The sequence below is a fragment of the Styela clava genome, chromosome 10 (assembly GCF_964204865.1).
Source record: "Styela clava chromosome 10, kaStyClav1.hap1.2, whole genome shotgun sequence".
In the NCBI taxonomy this organism is placed as follows: Eukaryota; Metazoa; Chordata; class Ascidiacea; order Stolidobranchia; family Styelidae; genus Styela; species Styela clava.
The window spans coordinates 16676752-16697614 of NC_135259.1; the positions used below are offsets into that span (position 1 = coordinate 16676752).

The window sequence follows — 20863 nt, forward strand, 5'->3', positions numbered from 1 at the left end:
TAAAAACATTTCTTGGAAGGAATGGGTCACATATTCGGTAACTAGTTCTTATAGCTTACCGTGAAATAGATGTCTCGTCTCCCACCTTTGATTCATTATTAATATAGATTTACAGAATCATTGTACCTTAAAGCTATAAACCAAAACAAATAGTTTGACATATGCATGACAATATGTCTAAGATTATACATTGCTCAATATCACATCAAGGAAGTAATGTGTCGGTTACTAGTTTTTATGGCTTTTCGCAAAATAGTTGTTTCGTCTACCAACATTTGACGCATTTGATAATATGGATTTACCTTGAGCTATAATTCAAAACAATTGAAGTCTTCAGTTAGTTTGACACATGCACGGCCGTATAACTAAGATTATATATTGTTCAAAGTCATTATTATGGTTTCGTCTCCCACTGATAATATTACCAAATATAATTTTCATGTTACGTTAATGTTTGCGTGTACAGCTGACTAATTCTGAATAGATATTGTAGTTCATAAAATGGTTATCGGAATCGAGACACCGTTCATTTAGGAAGCAGATCACGCCATAGAGCGTTAATATGGACACGGAATGTTATACAAATGGTCAAAGTGAAAATGCATATGAAATTCCTCAGCCTGCTTCAGGGCCATCTGCGGTTCCCAAACAAGGTTTGTGTTTTATTTGATTAACTTGAATTCTAATTCTAATTTGTAATGCGGCAAAAAAATGAAGAATTTCATACAAAAACAGACTTGGTAAAACTTCTCCGGCTGTTAAAAATGCAAATATCATTTTTTTCTACTATGAAATCAGGTATTTTACAAAAATGCCGTAAACATTTTAATTGCCATTTTTTTATGTACAATAAATATGAATATTTTTTTTCCTCGTGAAATCTCTTATTTGAAATGCCCTTTATCCGCGTTTATTCTTTTCGCAGACGATAATAAAGCTACGAAAAAGAAAACGGTGTTTTTTGTCGCAATATCTTTTGGAATATGCTTCATTGTGTCTGTTGCTGCATTTCTCCTGATTATGCAAGTTAGTTAGTACTGGAAATGAAATTTAGCCTAATGTTCTATAGGATAAAATCAAATGAAAATACTCGTATTGTACAAAAAGTTGTTTGTTTTCTATTCTTGTAATTATCCGTTTATTTGAAATATTCAAATTTATTTTAAGCTCCAGAACGAGATGAAGCATATGACAACGCAGTTCAATTTGTCCCTTGCAAAGATTTCGAATGAAACACAAAAGAGTAAGTTTATATTATTAATTTGCTAGTAACTGGACATCGCATTTCAGAAGCTTGGAAACGACCTTCAAAAACGAGTTATTTAACAAGTTATTTAAAATACCCATGGAAATTTGCCAATGTTTTAAAACTTATGAATAGTCGAGACATTTAAATAATTGGCAACGCATTTCAATTCCTCCTCACAAAAATCTCCAAGAAAACAAAGAAAATTAAGTTTATTTTTTAGATATTTGAACTTTTCATCGAGTTTTCGCTTTAGAGGGCTTAACATAGTGTATCGAAGTAAAAACCATACATGAAATTTAAAACAATATAAATAATAATGTTAGGTTAGCCTGACGTTCCAGAATCAAAGTAAGTTACTGTGTGAGATCCGAAAATGAGATTAGTTTCCTAATTTAAATTTTTTTAAAAAAACTTCCAGCTTCTTCAAGTATAAAACATGATTTAAAAAATATGAAAAATGAAGTGAGCCAACTCGACTCCAAAATACTCATTGGGAATACCGAATTGGTGAGTTTAAGCAACAGGAACCAAATGGATTTGTCTGTCTATCTAGAATTTTTCATTCCCATTTCTGAAAGTATATGAATATTATTTTTGTACAATCAACATAAAAAATCGTTGTTTATGTTGCATCTAGTTATACCGTAACATGTAAACCCACAATTGATTAGTTTTATTTTAAACTTAGTTAAATTTACAGAAAGAAAATCTGACTGAAGCCAATTCAAGGATAAACAAAATGTTTTCGATATCTGGATGGTTCAGAGCAAGCAATTATCTAATTTACAAACGTTTCACTGATAATGTTGACTACGCAACTGCAAAAGCTCAATGTGAAGGAATGGGAGCACGTTTGGTTTCAACTGGAATTAGGAACAATCGACTGAAAAAGTATGTTTGTTGGTTGCAAGAAAAATATAAAATTTTCAAAAAAGTGGTATTCATGTAGTGTCCGTGCCATAGTCAAGTTTTTAATTTTTACCATTTGATGCCACGGTGAAAACTAGAGAGCTTAAATCCTATCTATAATCTCCTTTATTTCCTTTTTTCATTTGATAAGAGAAGGTGTGTACCTAGCGATGTCGTTAGTTTTTGGTCATTTAGATACAGCCATCGAGCGTGGGCCAATTAAATAATGAAAACCAAGTTAATTAACTAATGCAAACCAAGTCATCAGTTGAATATAAGTGTTTAATTAACACCGGCGAAAATACCCATTTTTTTGGCAATAGCGTTTAGCAGATTTCGACCTTCAACCGTGACTTTTAAAACCAAACTTGATATTCATAACAATAGTAATATATAAAGGACGTAGTAAAAAATGCATCTTCATTGCACTACACCGCCAAATGACCCATACACTACATACAAATACATATTGAAAAATAAACGGAAAACGTTCAGCCTAAATTTTGCCGATACGCAAATTATCTAATTATTGTCTGCCGGTTGTGACACAGCATGTGTATTCCATTTGTCTACTTATTGCGGTTTTTGGTGCATTTACAATTTAGACACGTCAAGTTCCATCATAAGTTGATTTTTCACATCTTTTAACTAATGTTACTATCGCTCTTAGCTTTTTATTGACGTAATGCCCTGATAAGCGAAAAGCGATAAAACCTTCCAGCCGTGACGCAAAGTGCGAATCGTGTAAATGTCGTGGATTTCGAAATCGCCGGTCAGATGTCTGAAAATGTCGACTCGGCTCAGACAGGAAATACTTCTTTATAATCACTTATTATTGGTTTAGCATGTATTTTCAGTCATACATACCATCTCTGATCATCCCTGGCGCTGTATTGTTTTGATAAATGTGATTTTGACTGCACCATAATTGGCAGAGGTATTGAGATTTTTTGCATGTGAAAAAAACGTAAAATTAATGGTAATTTTACGCGTAACTGCGCGTGTAGGATTGTTTACGTCGTTCTACGCGCAATTCCGTCAATTTTTTTTACTTTTTTGCATTGGGAGGGGGGGGGGAGCTGTGACGTCATCAAAATCGTTAATTGAAGCGTTGAACATGATAATTCTGTAAATACAATTGTGAATTTCAGAGTATCCATTTATGCTATAATAGTCGTTTCGGTATTGTTATGCTGGGAAAAACTTGACGAAAATGTTTAAATTAAATATTTCGAATTAATTATTAACCCTCTACTGTACACAGAATATCTCAAGGTCCCATTTTTTTTTAATTTTTGAAAAATTTTTGCATAAATTTTTTTTTTTTTGGAGGGTTTTGTTTTAAAGATATATTGCTGAATAGAGCTCTAGCACACGCTTTTAAAAAGCCATGAAGTTTCAGGGCTTAATAGTGGACAAAGAAAAATAATTTAATGACTAAAAAATATCCATGCAAAATGGCATAGGGCTGGGGCTGTCAGAGGGATTTCTTGGAAGAAGTTGAAACCAAGCGTGGTGGCGTTAGTCGGTCTTAACATAATTTTCCTAATATCTATCTTAATATGTAAACCCTACATTGTAAATAACTTGATAGTTAAGTAAATGGTGAATAAAATGTTTTTTATTCCCCCATCGCAACAAGAGAAATATAAAAAGGCCGCGAATACCTGAACCTGAACTTTATCTCTTGTACATGTGAATTGTAATATAGAAATGTTACCATAAATAAAACTTTAAATAGCTCTCAGTAATTATTTATTAATTCTGCCTCTTCGTAGTGAAATATTCCCGGAACATTACTTAACCGGAGCGTATGCATGGATAGGATTGAACGACATCGACAATGAAGGAATTTGGGTTTGGTCGGATGGAGTAAATGGTTCACCAAGTGCAATATGGGGATCGTCACAACCAAACGGCGGCAGAAGCGAAAACTGTGCAGTAGTCTTGTTGTCTGGTGCTTTTGATATTGCGTGCTCTTCAGGCAATCGATTTGTTTGCGAAAGGGAATTTGTCTGACGTTTTTCATATCACGGAATGACATTTTTATATTTAATTCCAAATTAATTTCGAATATTGCAATTTTATTTCTATTCTGTTTATGAGTAAACAAAAATACACCCTCTAGATTCGATTTACCAATCGAATTGGTTGAAATTGAATAAATCCAATTAAAAAAATGTTAAAAAATATTTTTTGGAGTGTTATTTCAACATTTTACAATATGAACTTCATTATTCCAAATTCAATTTTACAAAAAGAGTCACAGACGGATTTTAGCAATATTCTGCGCTATAAACTGGTTTATTTTGCAATCTACATTTTATGTTATTGGATGCTTTCATTTGATAAACGTTATGATGATATTTATTTAAGATGTCACTGAAAACCAAACTGTATTCCACCTGCAGGAAATACCTTTCACAAAATGATTGTCATATTGATGTATTGTATCGTAAGTATTGAACTTTAGGTAACCTATATTTATGCACCCAAGTCGACTCAAATTCTGTGTGACAAATCTAAAGTTCTGACAAATCTACAAAAATAAATTTATATATTTTAAGTATATCTTCGTGTTATAGTTTTCTGCTAATTCTTCTAGATTTTCCATTTTGACATATTGAATATTTTCAAAGAAGTTTTTAGGCTTAGTATTTAGATAAAAATAGTGATGAAATATTGTAAAAGCCTGAAACAAAATACTTTTATATTATATGTTTTTCTTTTTTATTTACGTTTATATTATTTGCACTTAAACACCTAAAAACAATTCAAAAGATAATTTGATCAAAATAATAATCAAATTTTAATTGGGGCTCCCGAAATATGCAAACCAAGATGGCGGACATCGGAATGTAATAGGTGTACTAGGTTAGGGTTAGGCCATAATTTTAGGTATAAATACTACGAGAGGCTCTTGGCTAGTCTTCGAACTGATAATAGGACTAAAATAAGGAAAATTGGAAAAAAATTATCGCCTAACCCTAACCTGTTACCCATGTTACGTTCCGATGTCCGCCATCTTGGTTCGCATACTTCGGGAGCACCTTTTAATTATTATGATGAGTCAAACAATTTAGTTTTTTTGTATGCAAACGTTGAATAAATATCATAGTCATTGTTAAAATCTTTCATAACTGAAGTTCTCTACTTTTTCTGTCATGACTTGGGCAAATATGTAGCATGGAGAAATAATGGTCATATGATAAAAAATTTAATGCTGCTCTGGGACGGAAAGTCATTGCACCAAACCCGGATTTCCGAAAGTGTGACTTCTCTCTGCTTGAAAACTAATTCAAACTGTATCTTATAATCGGAATATCTAAATTTATGAATACCATTTCATAAGGCATACGACATAATACATATACCATTCATAATACACACATATTTAGCGACACACAAGGTTAAAAGAATGGTAAGTAGTTGGTCCTACAGAAGTACAGAAGAGCAGAACTACGAAGTTGGTCCTCCAAATCAGTAACAAAAATAATAATTCATAAATTGCTAGTCAATGATATATGAAAATCTGTGAATAGATATATATAAGAAGTTTACTACTCATTCAGTGAAATATTTTCGGTAAGTTTGCTAATCGGAGGTAATACATGGATAGGATCGGACAACATTAGCATGGTAGGAAATTAATTTTGGTCAGATGAAGAAAATAAATCGCCAATATAAAAAGCCTCAGGGTGAAAAACCAGCCTGGATCATGTAAATTGCTCTGTATTGAAATGTATGACAATGTAACGCATAATATTACGACTATGAGAAATATTTAAACCACATATTCAAAATGTTGTTTAGATTGTATAAACTAAATATTGAGTAACTATGTATTTTTCATCGTTATGCATAGTACTTAGGTCAACCGTAATTTATTAATGCAATCGTGGATTTTTAATTTCAACAAATGAAACTATCGCTTCATATCATTTGTTACTTTCTCTCTTAATATTCTGTTATTGGGAACCAGTGATTTTGTGTCCCATCTTTTTGTTTATATCTGATTGAGCTTGTTGAAAAGAGGCATTAAATCAATATTTTAAATAGAAGAGTTTATTTTGCCATATGACCTACCTGGGCCACCTACGTACTTTTATTAATCATAATATTTAACATAATATTTCATTTAGAATTAACCGGAACACAAATACTATGTTCATGTTGGGCGCCACCCTAGTGCACATACTTCTGGAGCTTCCCCGTGCCTACTATTTAATGGACATACTTTCTATGTAAATGCATATTATAGTTGATCAACATGATATCTCAGCCAAACTACGCTTGGAAAAATTATCGTGTTTTCACTGCAACGAATTAGCAATAAATTTCCATAATCAATTGTAAATTCTTTGTTTATTGAATAAACAAAATGGTACTGACTTCATCTCGCTTGTTACAAACTTGGCTTTGTTTTGGAGCAATTCCTATTTTGTTCGACACGAGCGTAGGATAGAGTTCAATAAATATATTTTAACTGAACGACAAATTGATGATTTATTAAAAGCGTCATCTGCGTTTCCAAATAAATGATCAAAATTATTGATATAAATAGAGCTGTGTGAATTTAAATATAAAAACAGAATGGAATTACCTCAATAAAAAATATTTCATTCATCAGATTTCACATTATATTACAACGCGACACAAGTTACATTTCAAAAAATTAATATTTACTTTTTCGCATGTTTCTGTTGTTTTCATGTTTCTGTGATACAGATCAGTATCTATTCCCTCTGCTTATTTCGTAACGATCTTGAATCTCGTCTTCTCAATTTTTTTTTTTTTCAGGCAAAAGAAATTTATAAATTTATTTTAAATATAGATAAACTGCGAAATTCATAATTATAACAATTATGAACAATAATGAAATAACTGAAAAAGCATCAGAAAAATTAAACAAAAATAAACATTCATTCTATTGCTTTTACTTTATTTTATACTAAAACATCATGTTCATAAACATCATTCGAATTCCTTCTCGCAAACGAATCGGTTGTTGAGGGAACATGACATATCAGCAGCGCCAATTTTTGAAATAAAAAATAATATGGCTCACGAACGAACAAAGTTTTCTTGTTTGTTGCTTCATTGTTTTCAGTGAAAAAAATGTGGATAAAAGGCATTTAAAAAAAGAGATTATGTGAATTAAAAAAATTACGCATTTATATTTTTAAATGAAAATAGGACAGTTGAAATTTGACACGACATTGCTGTAAAATAGCTAGTTATCTATAGAAAATATAATATTTCAACAGCCCCAGAAGTTTCAGGTTTGGGTCAGAGAAAGCAAATAATTAATATTTTTCTTTTTGTTTTTCACACGTGGTATCCTGCGTTAAACATTTTGACCTATTCGGTTCTTATGATTTTCAAACTTGTTAATTATTCTCCAGATCTACTGATATTTAGACGAATAGAATCTCGTCGACAAGTTAAAAAGTGTTGAAAACTACCCGCCGTGTCCCGAAGCCCTTTTGATAATTAACTTGATAATTATGATAACTCTGATCAAATCGGCTTCATATGGCTAGATTGTTTTTTTTTTGTGTTTCACAAGGTTCTTTTCAAGTTCATATAAAATCCATTTTTCTTGTTCTATATCGCCCACTTGCGACTTATTGGAAAGCATAGCGATTGTAGCGTTTAATAGACGGGGTTTTGATCGTTTTGGGGTTCGTCATTATACATATTAGTAATATTACTAATACACATCAGTAATATTAGTCAAAATGTACTATTTTTGGCTATAAAAACACAAAGTTCATATATAGCGGGATAAAAGAAAACCATCTCACATGCATGAACATAAAACATACTTTTTTAGACGGCCTTGTACTAGTTTAAACGTATAAATAAATAAACAGACGACCAAGTAACCAGGAAATATTTCAAAAATGTTGATTTTAGAAAAGCTGAAAATCACCCCCAAAATACACTGAGTTTTTACTTTTATATAACCTAAATGAAAGACGCGATATTACGCAAAACGAAAGCCGTCTTTGAGTGCCCTGAATATTTACCATACAGAAGCCAGACAAAACATTTCAAGACACGTGATCAAACAGCTGTTCAGCCACAAACGTTGGGTACTCCACCCAATGGACGCATAGGGTAGGAAATATGCTAGAGTATTCTACCTATAGGTGGTATAGGTGAAAAAAAATTATTTGATGCTTTCCATGTTTTGAAAGTTGTCTGTTGTTTTGAGCCCAAGCATTCATGCTTGTGTTGTGGCAAAATCATACTCAAAATATAGTTTTCGTCTATCAAACTATGAGCTCTATGATATGGGCTAATCATCAATTGAGTTCTAAGATAACATTTGCTACGGGCATGCAGATTATGTACATTGCACTTCGATTTAGATAAAAATTTACCAGGAGGAAAAGACATATATAATGCTAATAATAAAAAACTGACATTCTTTGTCACTTCGCCGAATAACGTCGGAAATGGATTTACCAAGAATTGACAACCGATTATCATTTGGAACTGACATTCTATGTCGTGTAGGACTGAAGAGCAATCTATCAGAAGATGATTTCAATAATTTCAGTAATCTTGAATAACTTAGTAGATTGGAAACATTAAAAGATTTTACTAACAGGAGAGTGAAATTCAAAATATTTCCTTGTTTTGACCTAACCAGTATGGTTGAAATGTGAATTGTGGGTGTATTGAATCCATTGAGGTTTGCTTAAGAAGTACATGAGCACGTGACGTATCTGAATGTAATCCTATTATAATGTGAAATATATTGCATTGTATATGCTATTCTTGGCAAGACTTTAAATGGCCATTTAAAAACATTTCTTAGCTCGAATATCAAGGAAGTAATGTGTCACATATTCGGTAACTAGTTCTTATGGCTTAACGCAAAATAGTTGTTTCGTCTCCCACCTTTGACGAATTGGTAATATGGATTTACAGAATCATTATTGCAAGAGTATATATTGTTCAATGTCATTATTATGGTTTCGTCTCCCACTGATAATAATACCAAAAATATTTCTCGCGGTATTTGTCCTAATGTTTGCGTGTACAGTTGACTAATTCTAATGAGATGTTGTATCCTCTATAAAATGGCCATCCGAAGTAACCATTTGTTCAGTTAAATACACGTCATTCCATAGAGCGTTAATATGGAGATGGAATGTTATGAATATGGTCAAAGGGAAAATGCATATGAAATTCCTCAGACTCCTTCAGTGCCACCTGCGGTTCCTAAACAAGGTTTGTGTTTTATGCTATTAACTTAAATTCTAATTTATGACTAAATTTAGGGAAAATGAAAATTATTATACAAGAGCTAATAGGCATGATGAAACTTCACCGTCTGTTAAAAAAATAAGTATCATATTTTCCATATGAAATCAACTATTTCAAAGAACCAAATTTTAATTGCCTTATTTTTACGTATAATAAGAAAGGAGTAATTTTTTTACCTCAAGAAATCTCTTTTTTTAAATTCGTTTCATCCACGTTTTGTTTTCCACAGACAACAATGAAGCTATGAACAAGAAAACTTTGTTTGTTCTCGCGATATCTTTTGGAATATGTTTCATTGTGTCTGTTGCTGCATTTATTCTGATTATGCAAGTTAGTACGATAAAATAAAATATATTTATTGATATATACAAAAAGCAGTTTGTTTTAGTTCTTTTGCAACTATCAATATAGTTTTAGTTTTTAAATTTATTTTAAGCTTCAAAACGATATGAAATATACAAAGGAAAAATTAGAGGAAATGATTGAGACTGATTCATCTCTCGCCAACGTTTTCAACGACACTCAGAAACGTAAGATCTTTTAAATTTCATTTGAAACTTGCCAATTGTAAATCATCTAATTCAAACGTCCATTCAAAAACTTAAGAACAAGTCAAAAACTTCGAAAAGCAGGAAACGGATTTCAAGTCGTCCCTCAGAAAGATTTCAAATGAAACACAACAAAGTGAGTTGATATTATGAATATTTTGAACTGCGCATCATTTATTTGCTTCAATCGATTGAACAAAGTTTTTATATGTTGAGCAAAGGGTATACTTTAATGAGCAAAGCGATTCAGCAGGATAAAGTGTTTCAAGAATTCCACAGGCGCGCATTGAAACAAACTCAAAATATTGCCATAATTATTAAGATTATAATCTATGTAAAAAATTTTATGCTTATTCTATCGGGAGCCTAATTTTAGATCTTTGAATAAAATTTTAGCTTTTTTAAAAACAAAAAGTGAATTGGAAATTTCAATTAAAAAAGAATTGAGTGAACTGAACTCCAAAATACACAACGGAGATAATAAATTGGTGAGTTTATGTCTAATAACATGGCTTGTTTTATTGTAAGAGTGACTTATTTCCACGAAGCAAAAATAATTGTTCTCAATTAATATGTATTACGTTTTATTAAGATATATGTTTATTACTAAAGAGTTATGAATTTAATTGCTGTACTGAAGAAAGGTTTAAAAAAACACATTCCAAATATTACTTAAAATTTTTTTTTGCTTGTTATTGTTTTTATTTTATAGTGGGAAAATTGAGATAAAAATATCCCAGTAATATTCATGCGTAATTTCATTTTATAGAATAAAAGCCTATCTGATACAAATTCGAGAATTACTGAAATGTTTTCGATATCGGGATGGTTCAGAGCGAGCAATAATCTTATTTACAAGCGCTTCACTGATCCTGTCAACTACGCAACTGCAAAGGCTCAATGTGAAGGAATGGGAGCTCGTTTGGTATCGACCGGAATTAGGAACAACCAAGTCAAAAAGTGAGTAGGTGGCTTTTGTGAAAAACTTTGGCACTTTTTTTTACATTTGTGTTTCAATTTAATTTTGGCCAGAACAATAGACGCGTACATTGAAACAACTTAAAAATAATATTCGATGAAATACAGCTTGTCTGTGTTTTCGTATGATGCTCTTTTGTTTTTATGGTGCTCTACTGTAAATCATAACAGATGCTGTATTATGAAATTAAATTATGTTTCTAAGAATATTTTTCATTTAGCGAAATATTCCCGAAATATTACCTAACCGGAGCGTTTGCATGGATAGGATTGGACGACATCAGCAATGAAGGAATTTGGGTTTGGTCGGATAGAGTAAATGAATCACCAAGTGCAATATGGGAATCGTCAGAACCAAACGGCGGCAGGAGAGAAAACTGCGCAGTAATTAGACTCTCTGGTGTTGTTGATACTGCGTGTTCTGAAGTATATAAATTTGTTTGCGAAAAAAATGACGTTTTTCGTATCACGAAATGACTTTTTTTTCAAATAATTTGTGATATTGCAGTTTATTTCAGGTCTGTTTATGAATAGGAAAAATTAACCCTATAGATTTGACTGACCTATAGTTTCAATATTCTAGTTTTTTAATATTCATTTTTCGATTCATAAATGCTTTTCCAATTTATTATTTCTGATTTGAGACCAACTAATTAAACTATTTCCATTTACTGTACGAAAACGTTAAACGAAAATTGAAATTACACATTGAAAGTCCTAGTATGCTTTAAATTTAAAAGTAAATTTAGCAATTGAATTGGTGTGTAGGTGTTTTGACATTTTAACATTGATATCTTTTACTAATTCGAATTCAATCTTGAACAAACATTCACATATGGAAATTGGCAATGTGTTGTGCTACGAAGTGGATATTTTGCATTCTTCATTTTTTTATGATTCTTGATTAGGTGAAAGACGCTGATGTTTCATGTGATGGTGATGTTTCATTGGGCATGAAAACCTCTTCAAAGTCTGCACTTCAAATATGATTGTTACAATTTTTCCAGAATAACCTTATAAATATATAAATTTATTTTATAGACTTTTTTGTCATCGTTTGCTATGAATTTAATATATTAAACTTCTAATATTTCCTAATTATTTTCTGTGTTTTCTTATTTACACTATGATCTCAAACAATCACACATGTAACCACAGAGGTACTTTTCTTCAGAAGTAGTACGTTAGATTAAGTACAAGATATTATTTGCATAACTATTAATCTTTCCTAAAATACTGTAATATCAAAAAGTTCCAAAGAATCTGAATTCAGGAGTATTTCAAAGTAACCCCGAATGCTAGAATAAAGACAATGTCATTAACATTTATTTACTAACAGTAAAACACCATTTATCGTTGAATAGAATTTTATCTGAATGACATAAGTAGGCCTGTGTGCATTTATAATTTCAAAACAACATTGTCCGATATTAATGAAAATAATAAATAGTCAGTTTTAATGAATAAACTCTAGGCAGTTTTACAAAAGGTATCATTTCAAATTTAAAAATGATTCACATTTATCATGAGGATTTCACTCTTTTATAAGATATGTTTCAATTTTCCATGAGAGGGGTTAAGTTTTTATTGCCTCTGGTTAAGTTGGAATAATGTTTAATTACTTCAGCTTTTGCTTTTCTGTGTGAAATTATTCGAAGAAATGAAAATGAAGCTCAGTTTTTTTCGTTCCTACAGACGTTCGGTTCTGCCGTTCCCCACACAGCACCACGTTGTAAACATATGGAAGATTGACTTTCTCCGTGTGTCGTATACTGCTAGTAAAATCATTAAATCATTGTGACGCTCTCAGCTATGCAAGATTATTGAAATTATCAAAATCATCTCTGATAGATTTCTATTTAGTTCTACGCAATCTCGAATGCCAATTTTAAACGTTAACGCTTGACACAATTTATTGTTTGTTAGTATAAGAACTTATTTCTCAATCGCATTTTAGGCATATAGTGATGGGTTTGCAAATAACATAATATCTATTTTTCATGAATAAAGTTTCTATCTAGTCTAAGAGTCTGCAACTGAATGTACGCATTGCGCCACCCAGGATACCGATAAAGTATACCAATGAACCATGACAATAATGTACCTGCCTCCGCCCTCATTAGAAACCTTAATATAGCTCCGGTAACCCGGATACTTAACTTTTGTTTGTTCAGCGCACAAGACACAAGTTTTTGATATGGTCAGAACATTTACCAGTGATGAGTTTTGGCGGGGTTAGAGGAAAAAGTGCGAGATTAGGTATCTAAGTAGGCACAAAGTATAAATCACATTTGAGACAGCTTCCGAGTTCACGACTTTTTTATCAATGTCCATTTTTATGCACTGCCGAATGATTCCGATGATGACATTTGCTAAGCTTTAAGACTGGTCATTCTACTATTACGATTTATTGCAGTATATTTCTGTTACACTACACCCAAGTAAATATCACTGTTCACCAACAATAATTGTACTTGTGCAATGAGATTCCGTCGCAATTTCGCGTTCAGTTGATATCATTTATATTTAATGCTTTCCGTGATGCAATCCTCTACCAGTCATGTCAACAGACTAAAAATTTTATTGCGTAATAATTCTCCAAATGTTATACGTCTTCAGATTTATTCAACGTTTTCATAACTTAAAACAGTGCTCCGCAACCGGTGCACCAGTGTGCCGCGAGACGATGCTAGTTATGCCGCACAGGAATTGCAACTTTTCTCTTCTTTTTACAAATTATTTTTTATCTTTTGTTAATTTTGCGTTAGTCTACCACTCCACTCTACTAATGTAAAGTTAATCTGCTTTTACATTAGCTTGAGCGACACCAATTCAAATTCCTGACACCCACCTTCCTGTGACGTAACAAGGAGTATGCCTATATGATAAGCATGTATATTGTAAAGCCTATTGTCGAGGCTGAAACATAGCACGCGTAGTAATCAAATATAAATAAAGTGTGAGTTTGCAGAATCAGTGCCCAGTGGTCTTTGATTAAAGTCAAGAAACGTTAAAGTTCAGCAAAATGGATAAATTTTTAAAAAGAACAGCCGTTACTGAGCAACATATTGTACCTAGCACAAGCCACGTAGAAAGAAAAAAAAAATTGTCAAAAGGAAATACAGGGATGATTATGTCAAATATGGATTTTCTTGCTGTGGTAACGAATATGCTCCAAAACCAGTTTGGGTTATTTGGGGGGGGGGGGCAACTTTCAAATGAAGCAATGTTTCCGAGTAAACTTATGCGCCACTTCAATACGAAACTTGCCGTTCATGCACCCAAGAATATAAATTATTTCCAGCGGTTGTTAAGTCAAAATAAGAAGCAAGAGTGCTCCGTGAAGTCGTCTTTTACAGTCTCCGAAATAGTTATCGTGTTGCAAAATTGATTGCGCGTCACGTAATGATCCTAATATAGAGCGATTGTGCTCATTAAAACAACCACAAATCTCTCATTGTTATATGAACATAAAACAAAGTTACACCTCGTATTTTTCGTTTGTTGTGGTGTTCCGTCAAATTTGGCAAGTTTTATAAGTGTGCCGCGAGTTAAAAAAAGGTTGCGGATCACTGACTTAGAAGATATCAAAAAGACTATAGGGTTATAAATTTACTCCACACCAACACAAAAACTTAATTAATATTGATAAAAATACTTTTTGAATCTTCCGGTAATCTCTAAATGCTAAAAGCAAGAATATTTTCATGAAAATTTATTGATTAAAATGTGAAAGGTTTAACGTTATAAGTTAAAGCAACATAACAGTATGCTGTGAAATTCAGATATTGAATGCAAATAAAAACAGAGTATTTTATCATAATTCATAGCGTCATACTCAAACAAATGTTTTGTTTTATTTTTAAAGGAGAAGTTATGAAATTGTAAGCCATTTAACTTATTTAAAAACTTTCATGTATTAATTGCTACAAACAATATTCAGTTTCAAATTGGGAAGTATAAGAATTTGCAGAAAACGATGACAAAAAAGTCTATAAAATAAATTTATATATTTATAAGGTTATTCTGGAAAAATTGTAACAATCATATTTGAAGTGCAGACTTTGAAGAGGTTTTCATGCCCAATGAAACATCACCATCACATGAAACATCAGCGTCTTTCACCTAATCAAAAATCATGAAAAAAAAATGAAGAATGCAAAATATCCAGTTCGTAGCACAACACATTGCCAATTTCCATGTGTGATGGTTTGTTCAAGATTGAATTCATCATTTCATGACGTCATTTTTTTCGCAAACAAATTTATATACTTCAGAACACGCAGTATCAACAACACCAGACAGTCTAATTACTGCGCAGTTTTCTCTCCTGCCGCCATTTGGTTCTGACGATTCCCATATTGCACTTGGTGATTCATTTACTCTATCCGACCAAACCCAAATTCCTTCATTGCTGATGTTGTTCAATCCTATCCATGCAAACGCTCCGGTTAGGTAATATTTCGGGAATATTTCGCTAAATGAAAAATATTCTTAGGAACATAATTTAATTTCATAATACAGCATCTGTTATGATTTACAGTAGAGCACCATTAAACAAAAGAACATCATACGAAAACACAGACAAGCTGTATTTCATCGAATATTATTTTTAAGTTGTTTCAATGTACGCGTCTATTGTTCTGGCCAAAATTAAATTGAAACACAAATGTAAAAAAAAGTGTCTAAGTTTTTCACACAAGCCACCTACTCACTTTTTGACTTGGTTGTTCCTAATTCCGGTCGATACCAAACGAGCTCCCATTCCTTCACATTGAGCCTTTGCAGTTGCGTAGTTGACAGGATCAGTGAAGCGCTTGTAAATAAGATTATTGCTCGCTCTGAACCATCCCGATATCGAAAACATTTCAGTAATTCTCGAATTTGTATCAGATAGGCTTTTATTCTATAAAATGAAATTACGCATGAATATTACTGGGATATCTTTACCTCAATTTTCCCACTATAAAATAAAAACAATAACAAGCAAAAAAAAATTTTAAGTTTTATTTGGAATGTGTTTTTTTAAACCTTTCTTCAGTACAGCAATGAAATTCATAACTCTTTAGTAATAAACATATATCTTAATAAAACGTAATAATATTAATTGAGAACAATTATTTTTGCTTCGTGGAAATAAGTCACTCTTACAATAAAACAAGCCATGTTATTAGACATAAACTCACCAATTTATTATCTCCGTTGTGTATTTTGGAGTTCAGTTCACTCAATTCTTTTTTAATTGAAATTTCCAATTCACTTTTTGTTTTTAAAAAGCTAAAATTTTATTTAAAGATCTAAAATTAGGCTCCCGATAGAATAAGCATAAATTTTTTTACATAGATTATAATCTTAATAATTATGTCAATATTTTGAGTTTGTTTCAATGCGCGTCTGTGGAATTCTTGAAATACTTTATCCTGCTGAATCGTTTTGCTCATTAAAGTATACCCTTTGCTCAACATATAAAAACTTTATTCAATCGATTGAAGCAAATAAATGATGCGCAGTTCAAAATATTCATAATATCAACTCACTTTGTTGTGTTTCATTTGAAATCTTTCTGAGGGACGACTTGAAATCCGTTTCCTGCCTTTCGAAGTTTTTGACTTGTTCTTAAATTTTTGAATGTACGTTTGAATTAGATGATTTACAATTGGCGAGAGATGAATCAGTCTCAATCATTTTCTCTAATTTTTCCTTCGTATATTTCATATCGTTTTGAAGCTTAAAATAAATTTAAAAACTAAAACTATATTGATAGTTGCAAAAGAACTAAAACAAACTGCTTTTTGTATATATCAATAAATATATTTTATTTTATCGTACTAACTTGCATAATCAGAATAAATGCAGCAACAGACACAATGAAGCATATTCCAAAAGATATCGCGAGAACAAACAAATTTTTCTTGTTCATAGCTTCATTGTTGTCTGTGGAAAACAAAACGTGGATGAAACGAATTTAAAAAAAGAGATTTCTTGAGGTAAAAAAATTACCCCTTTCTTATTATACGTAAAAATTAGGCAATTAAAATTTGGTGCTTTGAAATAGTTGATTTCATATGGAAAATATGATACTTATTTTATTTTACCAGACGGTAAAGTTTCACCATGCCTATTAGCTCTTGTATACTATTTTTCATTTTCCATAAATTTAGGTATAAATTAGGATTTAAGTTAATAGAACAAAACACAAACCTTGTTTAGGAACCGCAGGTGGCACTGAAAGAGTCTGAGGAATTTCATATGCATTTTCCCTTTGACCATTTTCATAACATTCCATCTCCATATTAACGCTCTATGGAATGACGTGTATTTAACTGAACAAATGGTTGCTTCGGATAGCCATTTTATAGAGGATACAACATCTCATTAGAATTAGTCAACTGTACACGCAAACATTAGGACAAATACCGCGAGAAATATTTTTGGTATTATTATCAGTGGGAGACGAAACCATAATAATGACATTGAACAATATATACTCTTGCAATAATGATTCTGTTAATCCATATTACCAATTCGTCAAAGGTGGGAGACGAAACAACTATTTTGCGTTAAGCCATAAGAACTAGTTGCCGAATATGTGGCACATTACTCCCTTGATATTCGAGCTAAGAAATTTTTTTAAATGGCCATTTAAAAGCTTGCCAACAATAGCATATACAATGCAATATATTTCACATTATAATAGGATTACATTCAGATACGTCACGTGCTTATGTACTTCTTAAGCAAACCTCAATGGATTCAATACACCCGCAATTCACATTTCAACCATACTGGTTAGGTCAAAACAAGGAAATATTTTGAATTTCACTCTCTTGCTAGTAAACTCTTTTAATGTTTCCAATCTACTAAGTTATTCAAGATTACTGAAATGATTGAAATCATCTTCTGATAGATTGCTCTTCAGTCCTACACGACATAGAATGTCAGTTCCAAATGATAATCGGTTGTCAATTCTTGGTAAATCCATTTCCGACGTTATTCGGCGAAGTGACAAAGAATGTCAGTTTTTTATTATTATCATTATATATGTATTTTCCTCCTAGTAAATTTTTATCTAAATCGAAGTGCAATGTACATAATCTGCATGCCCGTAGCAAATGTTATCTTAGAACTCAATTGATGATTAGCCCATATCATAGAGCTCATAGTTTGATAGACGAAAACTATATTTTGAGTATGATTTTGCTACAACACAAGCATGAATGCTTGGGCTCAAAACAATAGACAATTTTCAAAACATGAAAAGCATCAAATAAAATTTGTTTACCTATACCACCTATAGGTAGAATACTCTAGCATATTTTCTACCCTATGCGTCCATTGGGTGGAGTACCCAACGTTTGTGGCTGAACAGCTGTTTGATCACGTGTCTTGAAATGTTTTGTCTGGCTTCTGTATGGTAAATATTCAGGGCACTCAAAGACGGCTTTCGTTTTGCGTAATATCGCGTCTTTCATTTAGGTTATATAAAAGTAAACTCAGTGTATTTTGGGGGTGATTTTCAGCTTTTCTAAAATCAACATTTTTGAAATATTTCCTGGTTTCTTGGTCGTCTGTTTATTTATTTATACGTTTAAACTAGTACAAGGCCGTCTACAAAAGTATGATTTAGGTTCATGCATGTGAGATGGTTTTCTTTTATCCCGCTATATATGAACTTTTTGTTTTTATAGCCAAAAATAGTACATTTTGACTAATATTACTAATGTGTATTAGTAATATTACTAATATGTATAATGACGAACCCCAAAACGATCAAAACCCCGTCTATTAAACGCTACAATCGCTATGCTTTCCAATAAGTCGCAAGTGGGCGATATAGAACAAGAAAAATAGATTTTATATGAACTTGAAAAGAACCTTGTGAAACACAAAAAAAAAAAAATCTGGCCATATGAAGCCGATTTGATCAGAGTTATCATAATTATCAAGTTAATTATCAAAAGGGCCTCGGGACACGGCGGGTAGTTTTCAACACTTTTTAACTTGCCGACGAGATTCTATTCGTCTAAATATCAGTAGATCTGGAGAATAATTAACAAGTTTGATAATCATAAATAACCGAATAGGTCAAAATGTTTAACGCAGGATACCACGTGAACAAGAGAAAAATATTAATTATTTGCTTTCTCTGACCCAAACCTGACCAATGTGATTAAACTGTGATTGACGTGTATCGATGACAGTTCGAAATAATATAATAATTTGTATAAAATAATCATAAAAATATAATATGCATTCGTATTTGTAATTACGCGTATTCATTTATTAAATATTAAGGAAGTAATGTGTCACATATTCTGCCACTATATAAAAAATATAAATATATATAATAAAAAATATATTACATAACTAAGATTTTACATGATTTTAACTACTAGAGACTTAGAGGCTGACTGCTGAAAGCAAGCGCAGTCTCGACACGCGCGGAGCCCAGGGAACAATATCAACGAACCCAATAGAAACAATCAAAACGAAGTGAAACATCTAAATTTGCTTGTGGTGTCAGAGAATGATTGTCATGTAGTAATATGAAGCAACACGCAATTATGCAATGTGAGCTTAAGGCAGTTAGTCCAGACATTGATACATTGAATACACAGTTTGATGGACATGTGTAGCGACGCGGAGTCAGCAAAACCCTCAAATGTATTCGCTCTCTGCAAAGTCACACAATAGGGTCGATAACTGATGTCGCACGTAACGAACTTTAATTACCCATCAGAAAAGAGCCGATTAAAATAGTAAAAATCAAGAACAGCGAAAACGCGTCTTACCCAAGCGGCAGTCAGGCGAGGAAGAGCCGACCACATGCTAAAACGAGATCACGTGGACAGATTTGCTCGGAGTCAACCAACAACATGCTGACTGCACTATTAGGCATTATATATATATTAGTCTAAACTATAGCTATACCTCTGCAAACCCTTGTACACAACATCAAGCAAATATGAAAAAACCTTGTTATTTTTGTTTCCTACTGCCTAAAACTTTTTAATGTTCCTGATAATACTTGCATCATAATGATCTTATATTGATTTGTGACTGACCGCACTTGTGGTTAATGTCTGAATATTGTAAAGTATTTGTAATATTATATTAATTAACTAAATAATATCAGTCAAACTGGAGTCAAAAGTCAGACTATTGACTATTGAGGTTTCTACAAATTTTTCAATTCATACTTGTCTTTCTCCACAGTTCCTGTTTCCAAATTTCAATTGTAAAATTGCTGTATTCCAACAGCGAACATGGATTTGTGGAAAAGATGGCGCCTTGTCATACGTGTTACACGCGGGGGCGCAATATTTGTAGAAAAAATTGTTACATCTCCATAATTGCTATATACCACTTTAGGAAATGTTCTGCTTCTAAAATGCATGAAGACTTTGTTAATGCCATTAGATTATATAAATGAATGCCATTAGATTATATAAATTAATTTGACATTAGGTCATGATGTATTTATCATTGTTACGTATAATTGTGTCAGCGACTATTACATTTCCAATGCAATCGTTGACATTTGATTCAAACAAATGAAAATATTGCGTTATATAATACGTCAATTTCTCTCGTGATACAATTACTGCAAACTAGTTGATTCGCTTCCCACATCCTATGTAGATCTGCCTGAACTTTAAAATAAATGCAAAAAATAAAATAATAATTCAATAACAAATTGGTGAGGTTAAGCAACAGAGGCCAAATATATGTGCCTAACTATAATTTTTTTACTATCTTCTTTCTTACTAATTCTAAAAGTATATGAATATTATTTTGGTATAATGAAAAAGAACAAATGAAAATATTGTTATTTATGTTGCATCTAGTTATACCGTAACACGTAAATACACAATATTTCAGGGCCATTTTTTAAACT

The 20863-nt window shown here is 32.0% G+C and overlaps 2 protein-coding genes across 2 annotated transcripts; both read left to right on the top strand.

The window, feature by feature from the left end:
- The first annotated feature begins 514 nt into the window (after window positions 1-514).
- On the top strand, window positions 515-5210 carry LOC144428384 (CD209 antigen-like protein 2). The gene is made up of 6 exons (XM_078117526.1): window positions 515-653; window positions 926-1026; window positions 1168-1243; window positions 1668-1756; window positions 1950-2140; window positions 3937-5210. The coding sequence occupies exons 1-6, from the start codon at window positions 563-565 to the stop codon at window positions 4175-4177; spliced, it is 789 nt and encodes a 262-aa protein (XP_077973652.1). The 5' UTR covers window positions 515-562; the 3' UTR covers window positions 4178-5210.
- Window positions 5211-9266: 4056 nt separating this feature from the next.
- LOC144428051 (uncharacterized) lies at window positions 9267-11886 on the top strand. The gene is made up of 7 exons (XM_078116702.1): window positions 9267-9403; window positions 9669-9769; window positions 9876-9969; window positions 10046-10123; window positions 10384-10475; window positions 10757-10947; window positions 11187-11886. Exons 1-7 carry the CDS (start codon window positions 9313-9315, stop codon window positions 11440-11442), a joined length of 903 nt encoding a protein of 300 aa, XP_077972828.1. The 5' UTR covers window positions 9267-9312; the 3' UTR covers window positions 11443-11886.
- Window positions 11887-20863: the final 8977 nt, after the last annotated feature.